We start from the raw sequence: 15512 nt of genomic DNA, 5'->3' as shown, positions 1-15512 counted from the left end.
TTTCTTTTTGAACGCCCCTTGTAACAACAGCAAATTAGTTATTACCAACTGGTTAGCATCATGATACCATTTTGTCCACTGGAATGTGTAGTTCTTACCCACAACGCCTTCATAAAATTCCTACTGTATGTACAGGAGGTACCCCTACTCAAGATAATGAACATAATTTAGGAATAAAAGAAACCACTCTCTGAAGAGCAGAAACATTAGCAGGACACACATGAGCAGATTTTAGCAATGGCCACAGACAGCTTTGGTGGTTTCTTGATGACCTGCAGACTCTTCCTGCATGTTAGCGGAGGCACAACCTTTAGACTGTTATCCACTGTTCTGGTAACTGCCAATCCAGCCTCTCAGAAGGCACACTCACAACTTGTTTTCTACAACGGACCTTTTTCAACCAAGTTCATGAATTTTCGGCAAGCTGATGGCTGATGTGTTACTCTGGCAGAATGGTGTGCTCTCATTGGCAACTCTGCAACCTCTCTCACACTATTTTAAAGAAACCATTTGGTAAATAAGTGGTTTTTGTGTCAATTATAACTTTATATATCAGTTTCATGATGAAGTGCCTATCACTTCCCTAACAATCATAGTTATTGGGATATTTTGCATGTAAGAATCGCACTGGCTGAAATTCAAAAATTTTGCAATGAAAAACAGGGGCCACTGTGGATTTGCATTTGGTGCATATTACACCAAATACTGCTGTGTACGAAATTTAGCTAACATACTGAATTTTCTTTAGACCTGGGAAGTGGTCTCCATCTATCACCAATCTCGAGAAAGTTCATTTTATGTAGTCGCACTCATTCTTGATGATATCACCCCACATATCTCACAAGCAGTTTGTGATATTGAAATGAGATTTTGGCAAATGATAGCATGCAAAGAGGAGAGTTGTCTTACAACACATTCTCCGCTCCTGAAATTATACTGGCCACTACTTAAGGTAACCTACTCTCTAACACCCTCCACCCAACAGTTTCTGTCCCCTGTGTCCTATACCCTCTTCCCATTTCACATCCCCTCCCTTTCATCATGTGCTGCTCTCTGTCTATGCACTCACAAGCTTTCTCCCTTCCTCTGTTCTTTCCTTTTCCAATCTCTCAATCCCCCTCGGCCCAGACTTGCCCGAGCTGCCAGAGTTGGCAATCATGGGTGTGTGTTTCTCTTTTTGTGATGAAGGCTGTGGCTGGAAGGTTACTGTAAGCTTTCATGCATGTCTTACTGCAAGCATGCATGCCGGTCCAAAGGAACTTTCCATTGTAATCAGAATAACACAGACACTGCAATATCATATTTACCTGCCGATAACGGGCAAGTGACTTTCAAGTATAACATCTCACCTGTATGGGATTATACATAATGGATGTACAAGCATAGGTCATAGATGCAGGGTTGACGACATATGGAAGTTTGGGTCTGGCCATGAGTTGCCCACTGATAGCCAAACTGTAAAGCAACCACTCGTGAAAGCAGGAAATCTGTTTTTGAGTCCCAGTCTTGCACAAATTTTCATTGTCGTCATTTCATTCTACAGCTGATGGTTGTCCCTATTTGCAATCACAAATTCATGCATGCATGTCCAAAGGAACGTCACATCGTAATCAGAATCACAGAGGCACTGCAATATCGTGTTGCGTACTGTAAGTGACTTAACTATGCCTGTCTGCAACTTAACATTGTCATCTTTGTGGTAAGTAGCAATCCATCATTTCCTACATTGTTGTCCATCTGCTATCATTTTTACCATATACATGATTACCCAAATCAATGTATCTCTTAAAAAACTGTGCTACAAGGTAGTGTTGCAACTGTTGCTATTTGTAATGTACAAAAATGTCACAGCAGAATTAGCCGACTAAATGGCTGGATATACTGTATTTACTCGAATCTAAGCCACACTTTTTTTTCGGATTTTGTAATCCACAAAACCGCCTGTGGCTTAGAATCGAGTGCAAAGTAAGCGGAAGTTCTGAAAAATGTTGGTAGGTGCCACCACAATTAACTTCTGTCGTCAAATATATGTAGCACTACACAGGCATGCTTTGCAGGCATGAAGATAAATACTGGCGCCAAAACCTCTGTGTCAGTAGGCCTAAATAAATTAAAAGAAAAGGTAGAAGAATTTAAACATTATGCCATGTATTCTTTCGTGTTTGCTGCTATCTCATTTAAATCCTGTCTACCTAATAAACTACGAAACTAGAGTGAGACAACAGCAAACGCGAAAGAATATACATATGTCATATTTATATTCATATTATTCTTATGCTGAATAGTGATACAGTCAGAAATGATGCACGGCAACTGACTTTAAATCGAAGATGACTCTAATTTCCGTGCAGAATGTAATGTACTAAAGACGTGTCTGCAAAGATTTTCAAACGGAGAAAATTTTTCGCTTAACTCTCGTTCAGAACATCTTTTAACAACAAATAATAGTCTGTTGCCATTGTTTTGCTGATGAGACAATTCCTCTCTTTTTTTTTATTGTAAGCGGCGGTAGCGTGCCAAAAGCAAGCCATGCCGTGAGCGGCGACAGGTCATAAACACTCATGATCAGAATGCGACAAACAATTCATGACACAGTACAATAATGTATTTTCAGCTTAGAGTGACGTAAACACCTATAACAAAGAGAACGGCACATATCAGATCAAAGCAATCATTTCAAACCAGACAAAGCACGTCAAAAAGGAAGGGTACCCATATAAATACGGACAGGGCGCCTGACACATAGCAATGGCTACTTGGTAAAGCTTAACTGTTAAGCTTACAACTCGAACCATACTACTGTAGCTGTATCATCATCCATTCGACCTAAATTATGTCTCACGTTACAATAGACCAAATTTGTTTCGATTTGGAGGTGTGGTCTAAAACTTTTCTCTCCCCTTGAATTTTGAGTCTCAAATTTCAGGTGTGGCTTAGATTCGGGAAATTTTTTTTTCCATGATTTTGAGTCTGATTTTTCAGGTGTGGCTTAGATTCAAGTGCAGCTTAGATTCGAGTAAATACGGTATTTTTTTGCACTCTGTTGAAAGTGGCTAATCAAGGTTTCTTGCTTTGTCAATTTGTATTTTGTGTCCCGGACGTTCTGGAAGGCATACATACTCCTTCCATCCTCTGGCCAATTGTTACTACACTACAGTAATCTGCACCTTATTTACATTCTTTTCTCTTGTTCAGTACCTCTTTCTATCATTGAGTATTGTCGTATAAATTGCCATAGCCTAGTACTCTATGAGCTCCCATCTAATATAAGACAAGAAATTGGAAATTCATACCAATAAACAAGAAAATCAGTGCCTCATAAACTATACCATCTATAAATTATCTGATTACCTAGATTCATGGTTGAAAATTCATGTCAGCTACATGGTAAGAATCAGTGTTCATTGTAAAGTGGCACGATAAGTAGTTGTCTACTGTAAACATGTTTCTGTTGTTACACACACAGGTAGTTATTTTCTTTGAAAAATCAAATGTAATCAAGTAATAATTAAGACAAGAATAGAAGATAAACAACAATAATGAGAATCCGAGATAGAACAATGCATATAATAAGGGAAAGGAAAGCACACACCTATGGCAGATCAATGCTTGAAGCACATACCGGTAAATACGTGACAGAAAACACCATTCACATTAGTTTTCAAGCACTAGCTCTTTTTCTAGCAAAAGTACACACATACAGCTACACAGACACCCAAACGTACACTCCAGGGCCAAGGCAAGACTGCTAGTGCTCAAAAGCTTGTGAGAACACTGTTTTCTGTAATGTTTCATGCTTCAATCCACTATAGGTGAGTGGTTGCCTTTCCCTTATTTTATGTAGATAAACAATGGCTCTTCACTGTAACTGAGGGATCAGCACCTATTTTCAAATGAATGGCTTTACTTTTAATTTATTAGTTTATATTTAGTTAGCGTAGGGACAAACAGTATTCAACAGTGCAGACAGAGTTTATTATTAACACAGTACACAGATTCAGTTTCCATAATTTGCTTGTCTTTTGTTAATTTTTACTTCGAATTGTTCCACAGCTCTATCTTGATGGAATCTATGAAACATAATGAATGAATGAAAATAATAAAAAAAGCTTTCAAGGACTGATGGAATCGTTTGCAGAAATATGAAGGATGAGAAGTGCTGTGACATTCAGGTGATTTGCTGAATTTCAACACTTAGAATTACTGCACAATGGTGTAAACACCTGTACAAAAGTAGCAGCTTACAAGTGTGCTGTCTATGAAATTAATTGGTTTTGCTTGTACTCTCACCATAGTGGCGAGCCAAACTTATTTTCTTTGAAATGTTGGCAGCTGTACCTGGAAATATTTGATGTACAATTGCAGCGGGCAGAGCACACAACCAAAATTCATGAAGTCTGTCAGGCCAAAAGTGCTCATTAAGATGCAGATATTAATATATTGCATAAAGACTCCTACAAACGACCTATGTTTTAGCAAGATGAAAAGGAGTATCACAGATTCTTCTGAAGTTAGTCTGAAACATAGCAAAATGGAATATCCCCATTTGCTATAATTCTACTCCTTGGATAACTAATTCCTTTTCCTCTTTTCAAGTGTAATGCTGCAACTACAGCTCACTTTCTTAAAATACCAAAATTGTTATGTAGGTGAAATTTTGTTGAAATTTATTATCTACAAGATTATTTGGGCTCTGCTAATTTCATCCCATGGTATAACGAGTTCATCATGAAAAATTATGTTTTAAGAGTTACCTGTAATTTATGATGATCAGAAACCATTTGCTCGTGATAATGTCATCACATTTATTTCCAATTTCCAACAGGACATAGATCATTTGAAAGCCCAGATTTCACTCTTTCCAGTAAAAATATTACCTTTTCAGAAAAGTCCTTAACAAAAAAGTTGTTTGTATTTAAAGTTTCCCACATCCAGAAAATACTTTTGTTATTTTGACCTTTGAGCATATTTAATTCCAAGAAATGGTGTCATGATTATGTTGCCCTAATTTTTCTGACCATTTAGTTATCTGGATAATTTTAAGAAATGAAGCAAACCAGGAAAATTGTAAACCTGTGAAATTTACATGACGCTTGGTAAATTCCTGCTGAAGTATACATGGTGTTAACAAAATAGTTCATGTAACTTCCTTAATTTTACATTATATAATATACATTTAAATTAAATTACCGCTTGGTTCACTAGAATACAATTAGAACTAAATTTGGTCTTTATATTGTTATAGATTAACATTTATTTACTTCCTGCACCAACACCCATATGCTCTTCTATATATAGAACCAGGAGACAATATTTTAATCATCTATTAATTATTATGATAACATCTCTATACAAAAGTCAGCTTCTAACAGTTAACATGTGAACATCTCTGGGCAAGATTTCTCGCCTAGCTACTATGAACAACTATGTGCAAATGTGGACAAGTCAAAACGTACATTTAAACAATGGAAACTCCACGCTGGAATATCAACAATATAAAGAGAAGGATAGAGTGCTACTCACCATACAGATGACATGATGAGTTGCATGCAGGCATAATGAAAAGGCTTTGTAAATACTCCTGAAGATGCATACACATATAAACTGTGTCACTCAGTCTGCAATGGACATTGATGTTGTTAGCATTGACATGTCATCTATTTGGGACTCACTCTGAGACTTATAGTTTTCTTTACAGTGTGCTTGGTGAATGTCTATTGTTTGTAGACACATTAGTGCCAAAATTCACCACATGTAAATGTATACTATAGAGGTTGCTACTGTTTTAAAGTCTAATAACTGCAGTTTGTGTGAACTATAAACAAAGTTTCTGTAAAAAGCTGATCATTGTGATGTGTTCCAGAAGTAACAGACATCAAATATGTTAAGTTGAACTCAATGGTGTTACGAATCCAACATATTCCAGGGAGTGATATTTTTATATTTCAGTGCTACCAAGAAACTGTAGTGATTGTCACCAACCACATTAGTAAATTTACATGTTGCTCATTTACCAACAATACAAAAATATTCAGGGAAAAGAAATACTGAAGTTCTTACATGTTTTTCTATTCTTTAGCAAAATGTACATACAATGATGATTTGCAAAAATTTTCACTTATCACTTGCTTCTCTTCAGTCTTTCTCTCTGCTCTCACTTAACAAATGTAGTGAATCCCTTAATTTAGACACATCAGCTTCCATGTCTATGCCTTACGCACATATAGCAAGATGGCTGTAAAGTGACCTTTTCCTCCAAGTATTTAAAATTATTATACCAAGTGCCTGTAAACTCTGTCACATTACACTCACTGATATTAATTATGTATGGACATAATGTAAAGTGATACTGGGATGTATTCTAGTCACAGGCATCATACTGCTTCCCAGAAAAATAAACTGAGATCTCTTCATTGTGAGCACAACACGACAAGTGGCTCCACTTGTTGTAAATTAGTCCATAGCTATGTCTAGAAGCCATTGCATGATTTCCACTTTAACTGCTTTGCATATCACTTTCTGACTACCCCATTTTATCATAAAATTAACCTACCTGCACTCATTTCCAAAGCTGTAAATGAGAAACTGATACCCCTTAATGAGACTGGTTTACAATGTGACTGCATGGGCCAAGCATTTAATACCATTTTCTCCTTGAGATCAGACAGAATCACCTTAAAAAATTCTAAAAATTGGTACCTGTCATTTGATGAGTTTATTTTATCTGCGTGGGAGCACTGCAAGAATACCTCTGTCATACGCCATAAAGTGAATTGCAGAGCATGATAACAAATACAGACTTCCAAGACATACTACAATAATGTGTAGAGAGGAAATAACAACAGGATAAAGAAACGCAGTTCCATGGTAACTTCAGTTTTGTCTTTCAGTGATCTGCACAATGCAGAGTTACTAAGATAACAAAAAGTGTCTATGATCAGTGCATACAAATAAATGTTTAAAGATATGAGTATGTCACATCAATCAAATTGAGTGTTTATATTGTCACTGCCATTTACAGATTAATCCTACAAAATGTTTTTTGATGCTCTCATAGAGGGGACTAGTCAATTTTCTCTACGCTTAATTTTTTTTTTTAATTTTTTCAGCAGTCTTCTGACTCGTTTGATGCAGATGCTACAAATTCCTCTCCTGTGCCAACCTCTTCATCTCAGAGTAGTACTTACATTCAATGTCCTCAATTATTTGTTACATACATTAAAATCTCTGTCTTCTGCTACAGTTGTTCCTTTCTACAGTTCTCTCTAGTGCCATGTGGGTTATTTTGATGTCTTAATAATTGTCCTATCGCCCTGTCCCTTTTTCTTGTCAAGCTTTTCCACATGTTACTTTTGAATACATTGTGGGAGTGAACAGTGATCAATGTGTTACAAATATTTACTATCAAAAATAGTCTTGATCACAATTTATTTATTATGGTGACTGGTTTCGACCACTACTGTGGTCATCTTCAGAAGGAGGTTCTTAGTCATTGGTCTGAAGACGACCACAGCAGTGGTCGAAACCAGTCACCATAATAAATAAATTGTGATCAAGACTATTTTTGATAGTAAATATTTTCCACAAGTTTCTCTTCTTCTCAATTTTGCAAAGAACCACCTCATTTCTTATCAGTCACCTACTTTTCATTATACTTCTTTCCAATTTCCCCACAGTCCTTGATTCATTTCCATGCATTCAAAGAAATGTATTCTCCAAATTAAGGCTGATGTCTGATACTAACAGTTTTTTTGGCCAGGAATGATCTCTTTGCCTGTGTTAATCTGCTTTTAACATCCTCCTAGCTTTGTCCATCATTCATTATTTTACTCCAAGGTAGCAGAATTTCTTCACTTTGTCTACTTCATGGTCCCCATTTTGATGGGAAGTTTATGTATAATCTCATTTCTACTGCTTCTTACTATTTTCTCTTTTTTTCCGTTTACTCTCAATCTATTGTGTGTAATTATTAGACGGTTCATTCCATTCAGCGGGTCTTGCAATTGTTCCTGAATTGCGCTGAGGACAGCAATGTCATCAACAAATTTATCATTGATTAAATTTCACCCTAAATTTTAATAATGTTCCTGAACCTTTCTTTTATTACTGTCACTGATACTTCAATGTATAGATTGAATAGTAGGGCAGTAGACTAACTACATCCCTGTCTTACACCCTTTCCAACCCAAGTACTTCGTGTTCCAAGTCTTATAATCTTATTTTCCTCTCTTGGTGCTTGTACATATTAATTATACATTACTGGAAGCTGCGGTGCATGCCATGTGGTGTAGTGGTTAGTACTGCTGGGTGACGTGCTGTGGGTCACTAGTTCAAACCCAAACATCAGCAATTATTTGTTATTTAGCATTTATCATTTTGGAAAACTTTTGAAATATTTTACATTTGTAATGTTTGTACATTCTGGAATATTCAGTATTCGTATAAATACCAGCACTGTGGAATATTCAGTGTTTATATAAATAGCTGCACACTTTGTCCAGGAGACCAGTTCTGCTCTGGTTGGACATTGGTTTTTGTAATAAACACACTTTCAGTGCTAAGTGTTGTATTCATTGACGATCCTGCTTTTGAATTTGGGCTTGACTATGATTACAATGTGACAATATTATCCACATTGCCCTATAGCCTACAGCTTCTTTCCTGAGACTTTTGACATCTTTTCTAGGTTGACAAATTTGATGAATGTGTTTTGATTTTTTTAAAGTCTTGCTTTCATTATTAAGTACAACCTCAGAATTGTCTCTCTGGTGGCTTTACTTTTCTTAAAGCCTTACTGATTGTCACCTAGATCCTTAATTTTCTTTTCCATTCTTCCACATATTATTCTCGTAAGCAACTTCAATGCATACACAAGTATAATAGTACAGAAACTGACGAATATTAGTACAAATGACTCACTGCTATGCAGTTTAGATATGAAATACAAGTCACTTAGGAATGAAATAAACAGGAAGTGAAGGGAAAAATAAAGCAAAATAGCTGCATGAAAAATGTGAAGAATTTGAAAAACAAATGACTGACAGAAGGACTGACTCAGCATACAGGAAGGCCAAAATAGCCTTTGGTGAAATTAAAAGCAAAGGTGGTAACATTAACAGTGCAACGGGAATTCCACAGTTAAATGCAGGGGAGAGAGCATTTGGATGGAAATAGTACACTGAAAGTCCCTATGAAGTGCAAGGCTGATAATGTGATAAAAGAAGAAACAGTACTTGATATAGAACAGATAGGAGATCCAGTATTAGGATCAGAGTTTAAAAGTCGGTTGGAAGACTGAAGATCGAATAAGACAGAAGGGATGGATAAAATTCCATCAGAATTTCTAAAATCAATGGGGGAATTGGCAACAAAATGACTATTCACACTGATGTGTAGAATGTATGAGACTGGCGATGTACCATCAGGCTTTCAATAAACATCATCCACAAAATTCCAATGATTGCATGAGCCAACAAGCGTGAGAATTAGCACACAATCAGCATAGCAGCTCATGCATCTATGTTGGTAACAAGAATTTTATACAGAAGAATGAAAAAGAGAATCGATGATGTGTTAGATGATGATCAGTGTGGCTTTAGGAAAGGTAAATGCACCAGAGAGGCAGTTCTGATGCTGCAGTTGATAATGGAAGCAAGACTAGGAAAAGTCAAGATATGTTCCCAGGATTTGTCGACCTGGTAAAACAATCAAAAATGCAAAAGGGTGAAAGATGTTCAAAATTCTAAGATAAGTAGAGGTAAGCTATAGGGAGAGACGGGTAATATACAATACGTACAAGAGCCAAGAGGGAGCAATAACAAAGTGCTCAGATTAAAAAAGAAAATCTATACACTGAAGAAGCAATGACAGTAATAAAAGAAAGGTTCAAGTGTGTAATTCAAATTAAAGGTGAAAGGATATCAATGATAAGATTCGCTGATGACATTGCTACTCTCTGTGGTAGTGAGGAAGAATTACAGATCTGCTGAATGGAATGAACAGTGTAATGTGTACAGGATATGGACTGAGAGTAAATCAAAGAAAGACAAAAGTACGAGAAGTAGCAGAAATGAGAACAGCGAGAAACCTAACATGAAACTTAGTTATCAAAAAGTAGATGAGGTTAATCAATTTCTCTATCTAGGTAGCAAAATAACCCATGATAAACGAAGCAAGGACGACTTGAAAACCAGTCTAGCACTAATATCAAACAAAGACCTGAATTTCAGGAAGAAATTTCTGAGAATTTATGTTTGGAGCAGAGCATTGTATGATAGTGAAACATGGACTGTGAGAAAACCGGAATAGAAGAAAATCGAAGCATTTGAGAAGCAGTCCTACAGAAGAATGTTGATAATTAGGTGGACTGATACAGTAAGGAACGAGGAGGTTCTGCACAGAATCAGAGAGGAAAGGAAAATATGGCAAACACTTACAAGAAGAAGGGATATTATGATTGGGCATCTGTTAAGACATCATGGAATAATTTCTATGGTACTAGAGGGAGCTGTAGAGGGTTAAAAACTGTAGAGGAAGACAGAGATTGGAATATATGCAGCAAAGAGAAAGAAAAACCAAATTGTTTCTATTATACTATGGCCAGTCCCAGAAGGTGACTTATTGACAGAGACTCTCCAAATCTTTCTTGCCTTAGAGTTGCTACCAGAGCCTCACAACAACTTGCTTCATGAAGACCTCATTTGCTTCAAGTCATAATTTAAAAAAAACTGTGGCAAAGCTTCCGACACAAAACTGAACTATAGTAGAACATAGTTCTCACTTCTGTATGTGCATTATTTCGAAATCCGTCAAACAGTGTTGCATGGTTTTACCAACAGTGGACTGAGGAGGGAGGCATGCTACAGCAGTCCATGCAGCTGTGCAAAGCCACTGTGGCAGAGTGGTGTAGTGGTTAGCTCATCTGCCTAGTGAGCAGGAGAATTAGGTTTGAATCCCAGCCTTGGTAAAAATTTTCCTTCATCACTTCAGTCTGCATATATACATCATGATGTTTGAGACTTAAAAATATATCTGGAACCATATGGTTTCATTTGTAAATTTAGTTTATGTCTTTTCCCATAATCAGATCTGGTCCCCATATTTGTTTCAATTCAATAAATTTGTCTGAGGAGCGCCCCAACAATTCCCATAAACAGAAAAAAACTGGTTGTCTAGGCCACCAAAGCAATTTTCAGAGATACTATATACTAACACCTTTATTCATGAAGCGACAATATCTTGCACTGTAATGAAGAGTGCTCATGAGCTTTATAGGAGATTAGCCACAACTCTTCTGGCTAATTTGTGTTCAGCCCCTTGTGTGTGTTCATCATATTCGTAAAGAATAATGTATTTCACATCATAGTTTCATCAATAAAATTTGCAGCTATTATGTTCACTGAGTTACACTATATCCACTAGAATTTGTTTCTTACTGTGTACTCTGATTTCTATTTTTGCACCACAGTCAGTACATCAAAAGAAATATGTTCAATTCAATTGCCCATGAAATGTTACAGTTCACATCACATTGCTACTTTATTAAAAGATTTCCAGATGACAGTCGTCTTTAGAAAACTTGAGATAAAAATTGGAAGGACAAGATTATGGTGAATACTTTCTCACACTAGTTATTATGCCAATCAATTAAAACCATAAATTCAAATGTTAAGATTTAGGTCAATTTATACTTACAGGTTTGTTCTCATTTATACATTCAAAAACAGGATCCCAAGGGTGCTTCATGACTATATTAACTGCATCTGAAACTCCAGAACGCGACGTTCCTCCAATAAGTCTCTCAGTCAGAGTTGGTACCTTTGCTTTGAGGGCCTGCGAACAATAAATATCTGGCATTTACTTCACAAATAATAAAAGAAAGCATCCTGTGCATATGAGAAAGAGAAGGGGGGGGATGAGATGGAGGGAGGGGGGGAGGAGACAGTGAGAGGGGAGGGAGGAGACGGAGGGAAGGAGGCGGGGAAGAGAAAGAGAGAGATGTCTACAGCTCTTTGCAGCCCAACCAACATTACAAAAGTTCCAAAAGGAGAAACAGATCTGTACTCCTAGCTTACTACCAACAGTAAAGTAATACTGCGAAGAGTTTTGAAAAGTCTTCAGTTATTTTCTTTGATCTTCTGCTTAAGACACCAACAAAAATTGAGTGATACTTAAGACATTTCTCTTAACATACAAGAGAAAGTTATAGAACTTTGCACCATTATAGCAGGCAATAGCACTATAGTGCTTCATTTCTTCTCAATCTGTGCACAGAATTTTGCTGTAAATTTGTTTTATCAATACCCATGAGAAATGTCAACTTCTTTTACATAACTTTATTCTACAAGAGATTAATCACACCATTAGACAAATGCAATAACAACAGTTGCAGAAGGAGAAGAAGAAGAAGAAATAATAATATTAATGTTATTGTATAAGATGTCAATTTAAAATTACTTGTAATGAGTAAGAAACAAAAAGGTGGTGGCCATGGGCTCTAGTTAGAAATCATCCTGGGATACACCTGGAATTAATGGGAAAAATCATGATAAATCAGAATGATTTAAGGCTGACTGTACAACTGCCGCTGACTACAGATCAATTTTAACCTTAGTTCAGAAGCTGAATTCAGTTCAGGAATTCAATCTGTTGTATAATACTATACTTGGCTCAACTAGACATGGTTCAATGTTGATATAAAATAGCATGAAACACGCTTGGCAACATTGTGAAAATCAGTTTTCGACACAAGTTTTGTGTCTCGACCATATACATTAATTGTAAACAGTAGATACACAGTATTTATTATTGTTGGTGGCATGTTGTAAAGATGGAGGAAAATAAGAAGAAAAAGACACACTCTTCAAACTTCTTCACAGGCAAAAATTACTTAATGATTTATTGCTGAAAAGAAAGATGAAATTACGACAGCCAAAAACGAAAACGTGCGGAAAGTAGTTGCTGCTAACTTTAATTCATAAAACATAGGAACAAATTGTGACTGGTAAAGTTTGAAAATGTGCTAGGACATTATAAACAAAAAGGCCAAGAAAGGATTCACAGATAGCAATGAATAATTTTATGGTGCACTTTACAATTATTATATTTCACCTTCATTTAATTTCATGTGCCATTTAAACTCAGTCTGCCGGTCGTGGTCGCGCGGTAGTGTTCTCGCTTCCAGAGCAAGGGGTCCCGGGTTCGATTCCCGGCGGGGTCAGGGATTTTCACCTGTCCCGAGATGACTGGGTGTTGTTGTGTCATCACCATCATCGTCATTCATCCACATTACAGTCAGAGGAAGGCAACGGCAAACCACCTCCATTAGGACCTTGCCTCGTATGGTGGTGCGGGTCTTCCACATCGTTCCCCTATGCTCTATCAAGAAGCATGGGACTTCATTTCCATTTTCCATTTAAACTCAAGTAAAAACAGTATAAAAACTTTTCAAAGTTGAAATGCACAGAACTGGTGACAGTAATTTCATCAGGCCTACTTTTACGGAAAAGTGGACAGAAGCTAACCAAAGCTGAAGCCACATTTATTCCTAAGCCAGGCCCTATAGTGCCGAAGCGGATCTTCATTCTGCAGTTAAATGTGATGGTTTCTATACATTTTAACATGCACAAATTATTTTTTGAGACAAATTTGCTGCATACAAAGTAGTTATTATTTATGAACTTGTTCATATTTTGTTGTAAGACAGATTTAAATAACACAAAAGGCTGTAGTTCATTTTCAACATCAGTAAATGAGGAAATTACTTTAACTTTAAAGGAAAATGTTTTTATCCTTGTTGACGACAATGAAAATGAGATAAAATACCAAATATTTACACTGAGCTGGTAAGAATGATAGTGCAAGTTAAGTGTAACAGCAATACAAAATGTGTTTTGAATAAAAAAACACCTCCAAATACAAGCAGATGTGGAAGAAGCAGTCCAGCATTCTGTTAGAGAACCTACAGTATCTTACTTGGGTCCCACAGTGGGGGTGTGAGTTCTCAATATGAAATACTGATTTAAAATAAATAAATTAGAGTATGTCCAGTAAGAACATAAAATAAAAACAGAGCGCATACTTGTGGAACAAGAAAAAGAATGGTACCACTGAAAGAAGATAGATGAATTAAAGAACTAAATCTAATAGATATGGAAAAGAAAAAGAAGAATCAGGTTTCCAAATTGGCATTTGGTAAATTTATTCTAATTTTTAAACTGCTTTTGTCAAAATAGATAAATGCAACGCTCATTGCATTTTGACTCCTATTAGTTTGATTTTCTATTTGTACCAAAATTTCTTCGTAGGCTCCTCTTCTAACATAGTGTCATGTGTTTAAGGCTCCTCCTCTAATGCACCAATATCTCACTTGTGCAAGAAAAATGCTGTAATGATAATAACTGCTGTGTGATTTAGTTTTATTATGAGTGCTAAACTTAAACAGCTTGGCATTTTGCACAGTAATAAACAATGCCAAAGGTGAAAGCACTGGCAAGTGAAAAATATTCTACAAACTGACTGGGTTTTGAACCTGAGATCCTCAAGACACTTCACATTTTTGTGTTAATAACAACTTCATTATTATTTACTTCATTCCAACTTGAAAACTGACAACTCCACTTGAATTTGAATTGATCCACAATTTTTCACCAGTCAAAACATGATCCTAGTTCATAGTGATATAACCTACCAAGGGGATGGTGCCTACTCGTCTTTATCAGTTTTGTTCAAATTTATGATTTACAGGGCGAGTCAAAAGTCCTTGGACACCTTTGTAAATTGGAAGATTAAAGGGAAAATTGAAATGTGATGATGGGAATATAGGTTTGACTTGGGGGCCGCAACTTTTGGAGTGAATGTCATCCATGGCTGCCATCTTGAAATCTGCTATTTTGGATTCAAGGTTTTTTTTTTTTTTTTTTTTTTTTTAGATGGAAAAGGGGGTGTAAGACACAGCAAATAACACTCGCTTGAGCTCTGGAATTGAGTGGTGTAATTTGTTTTTGTCTATCTTGTACAATTTAGAAGTTATTAATGTTCAAAGTTACCTCGGTACCGACTCATGTCTCTCTTTGTTCCAGGTGATCTAAAATGGGTCTGACGCGTGAACAGAAGATCGAAATCATCCTTATATCAGGGGAAAGCAGCTGCTGAACAATAGCAGCTGACTACAACAGACAGCACCCAGACAGAAAACTGGTATCGCACAGCACATTGGCTCAACTAATCACCAAATTCCGGGAGACGAGCTCTGTTCACGATAGGACATGTAGTGGACGATCAAGGACTGCCACCAATGAGGAAACTGCAACTGCGGTTGTTGCGTTGTTTGTGAAAAGTTCTAAACAAAGTACCTGTCGTGTGGCCCTAGAATGTGGAATAAGCCAAACCTCTGTTGTCTGGATATTGCACACCAATAAGTGGCATCCTTACAAGCTGTAGATGCAACATCGACTTGAAGAGGATGACCCTGATCGCCGGTTGGAGTTCTGCCTGTGGGCTACTGAAAAACA

General features: G+C 36.7%; 1 protein-coding gene across 1 annotated transcript in view; it reads right to left on the bottom strand.

Moving 5' to 3' along the window:
- LOC126195452 (KAT8 regulatory NSL complex subunit 3) overlaps nt 1–15512 on the bottom strand; it is a 172051-nt gene that overhangs the window by 103284 nt on the left and 53255 nt on the right. Inside the window, exon 6 of the mRNA XM_049934083.1 lies at nt 11695–11832. Coding sequence (XP_049790040.1) covers nt 11695–11832 — 138 coding nt within the window. The remainder of the gene's footprint in view (nt 1–11694; nt 11833–15512) is intronic.

The sequence above is a fragment of the Schistocerca nitens genome, chromosome 1 (genome assembly GCF_023898315.1).
Source record: "Schistocerca nitens isolate TAMUIC-IGC-003100 chromosome 1, iqSchNite1.1, whole genome shotgun sequence".
Lineage (NCBI taxonomy): Eukaryota > Metazoa > Arthropoda > Insecta > Orthoptera > Acrididae > Schistocerca > Schistocerca nitens.
This window is presented reverse-complemented; position numbering and strand designations above follow the sequence as displayed.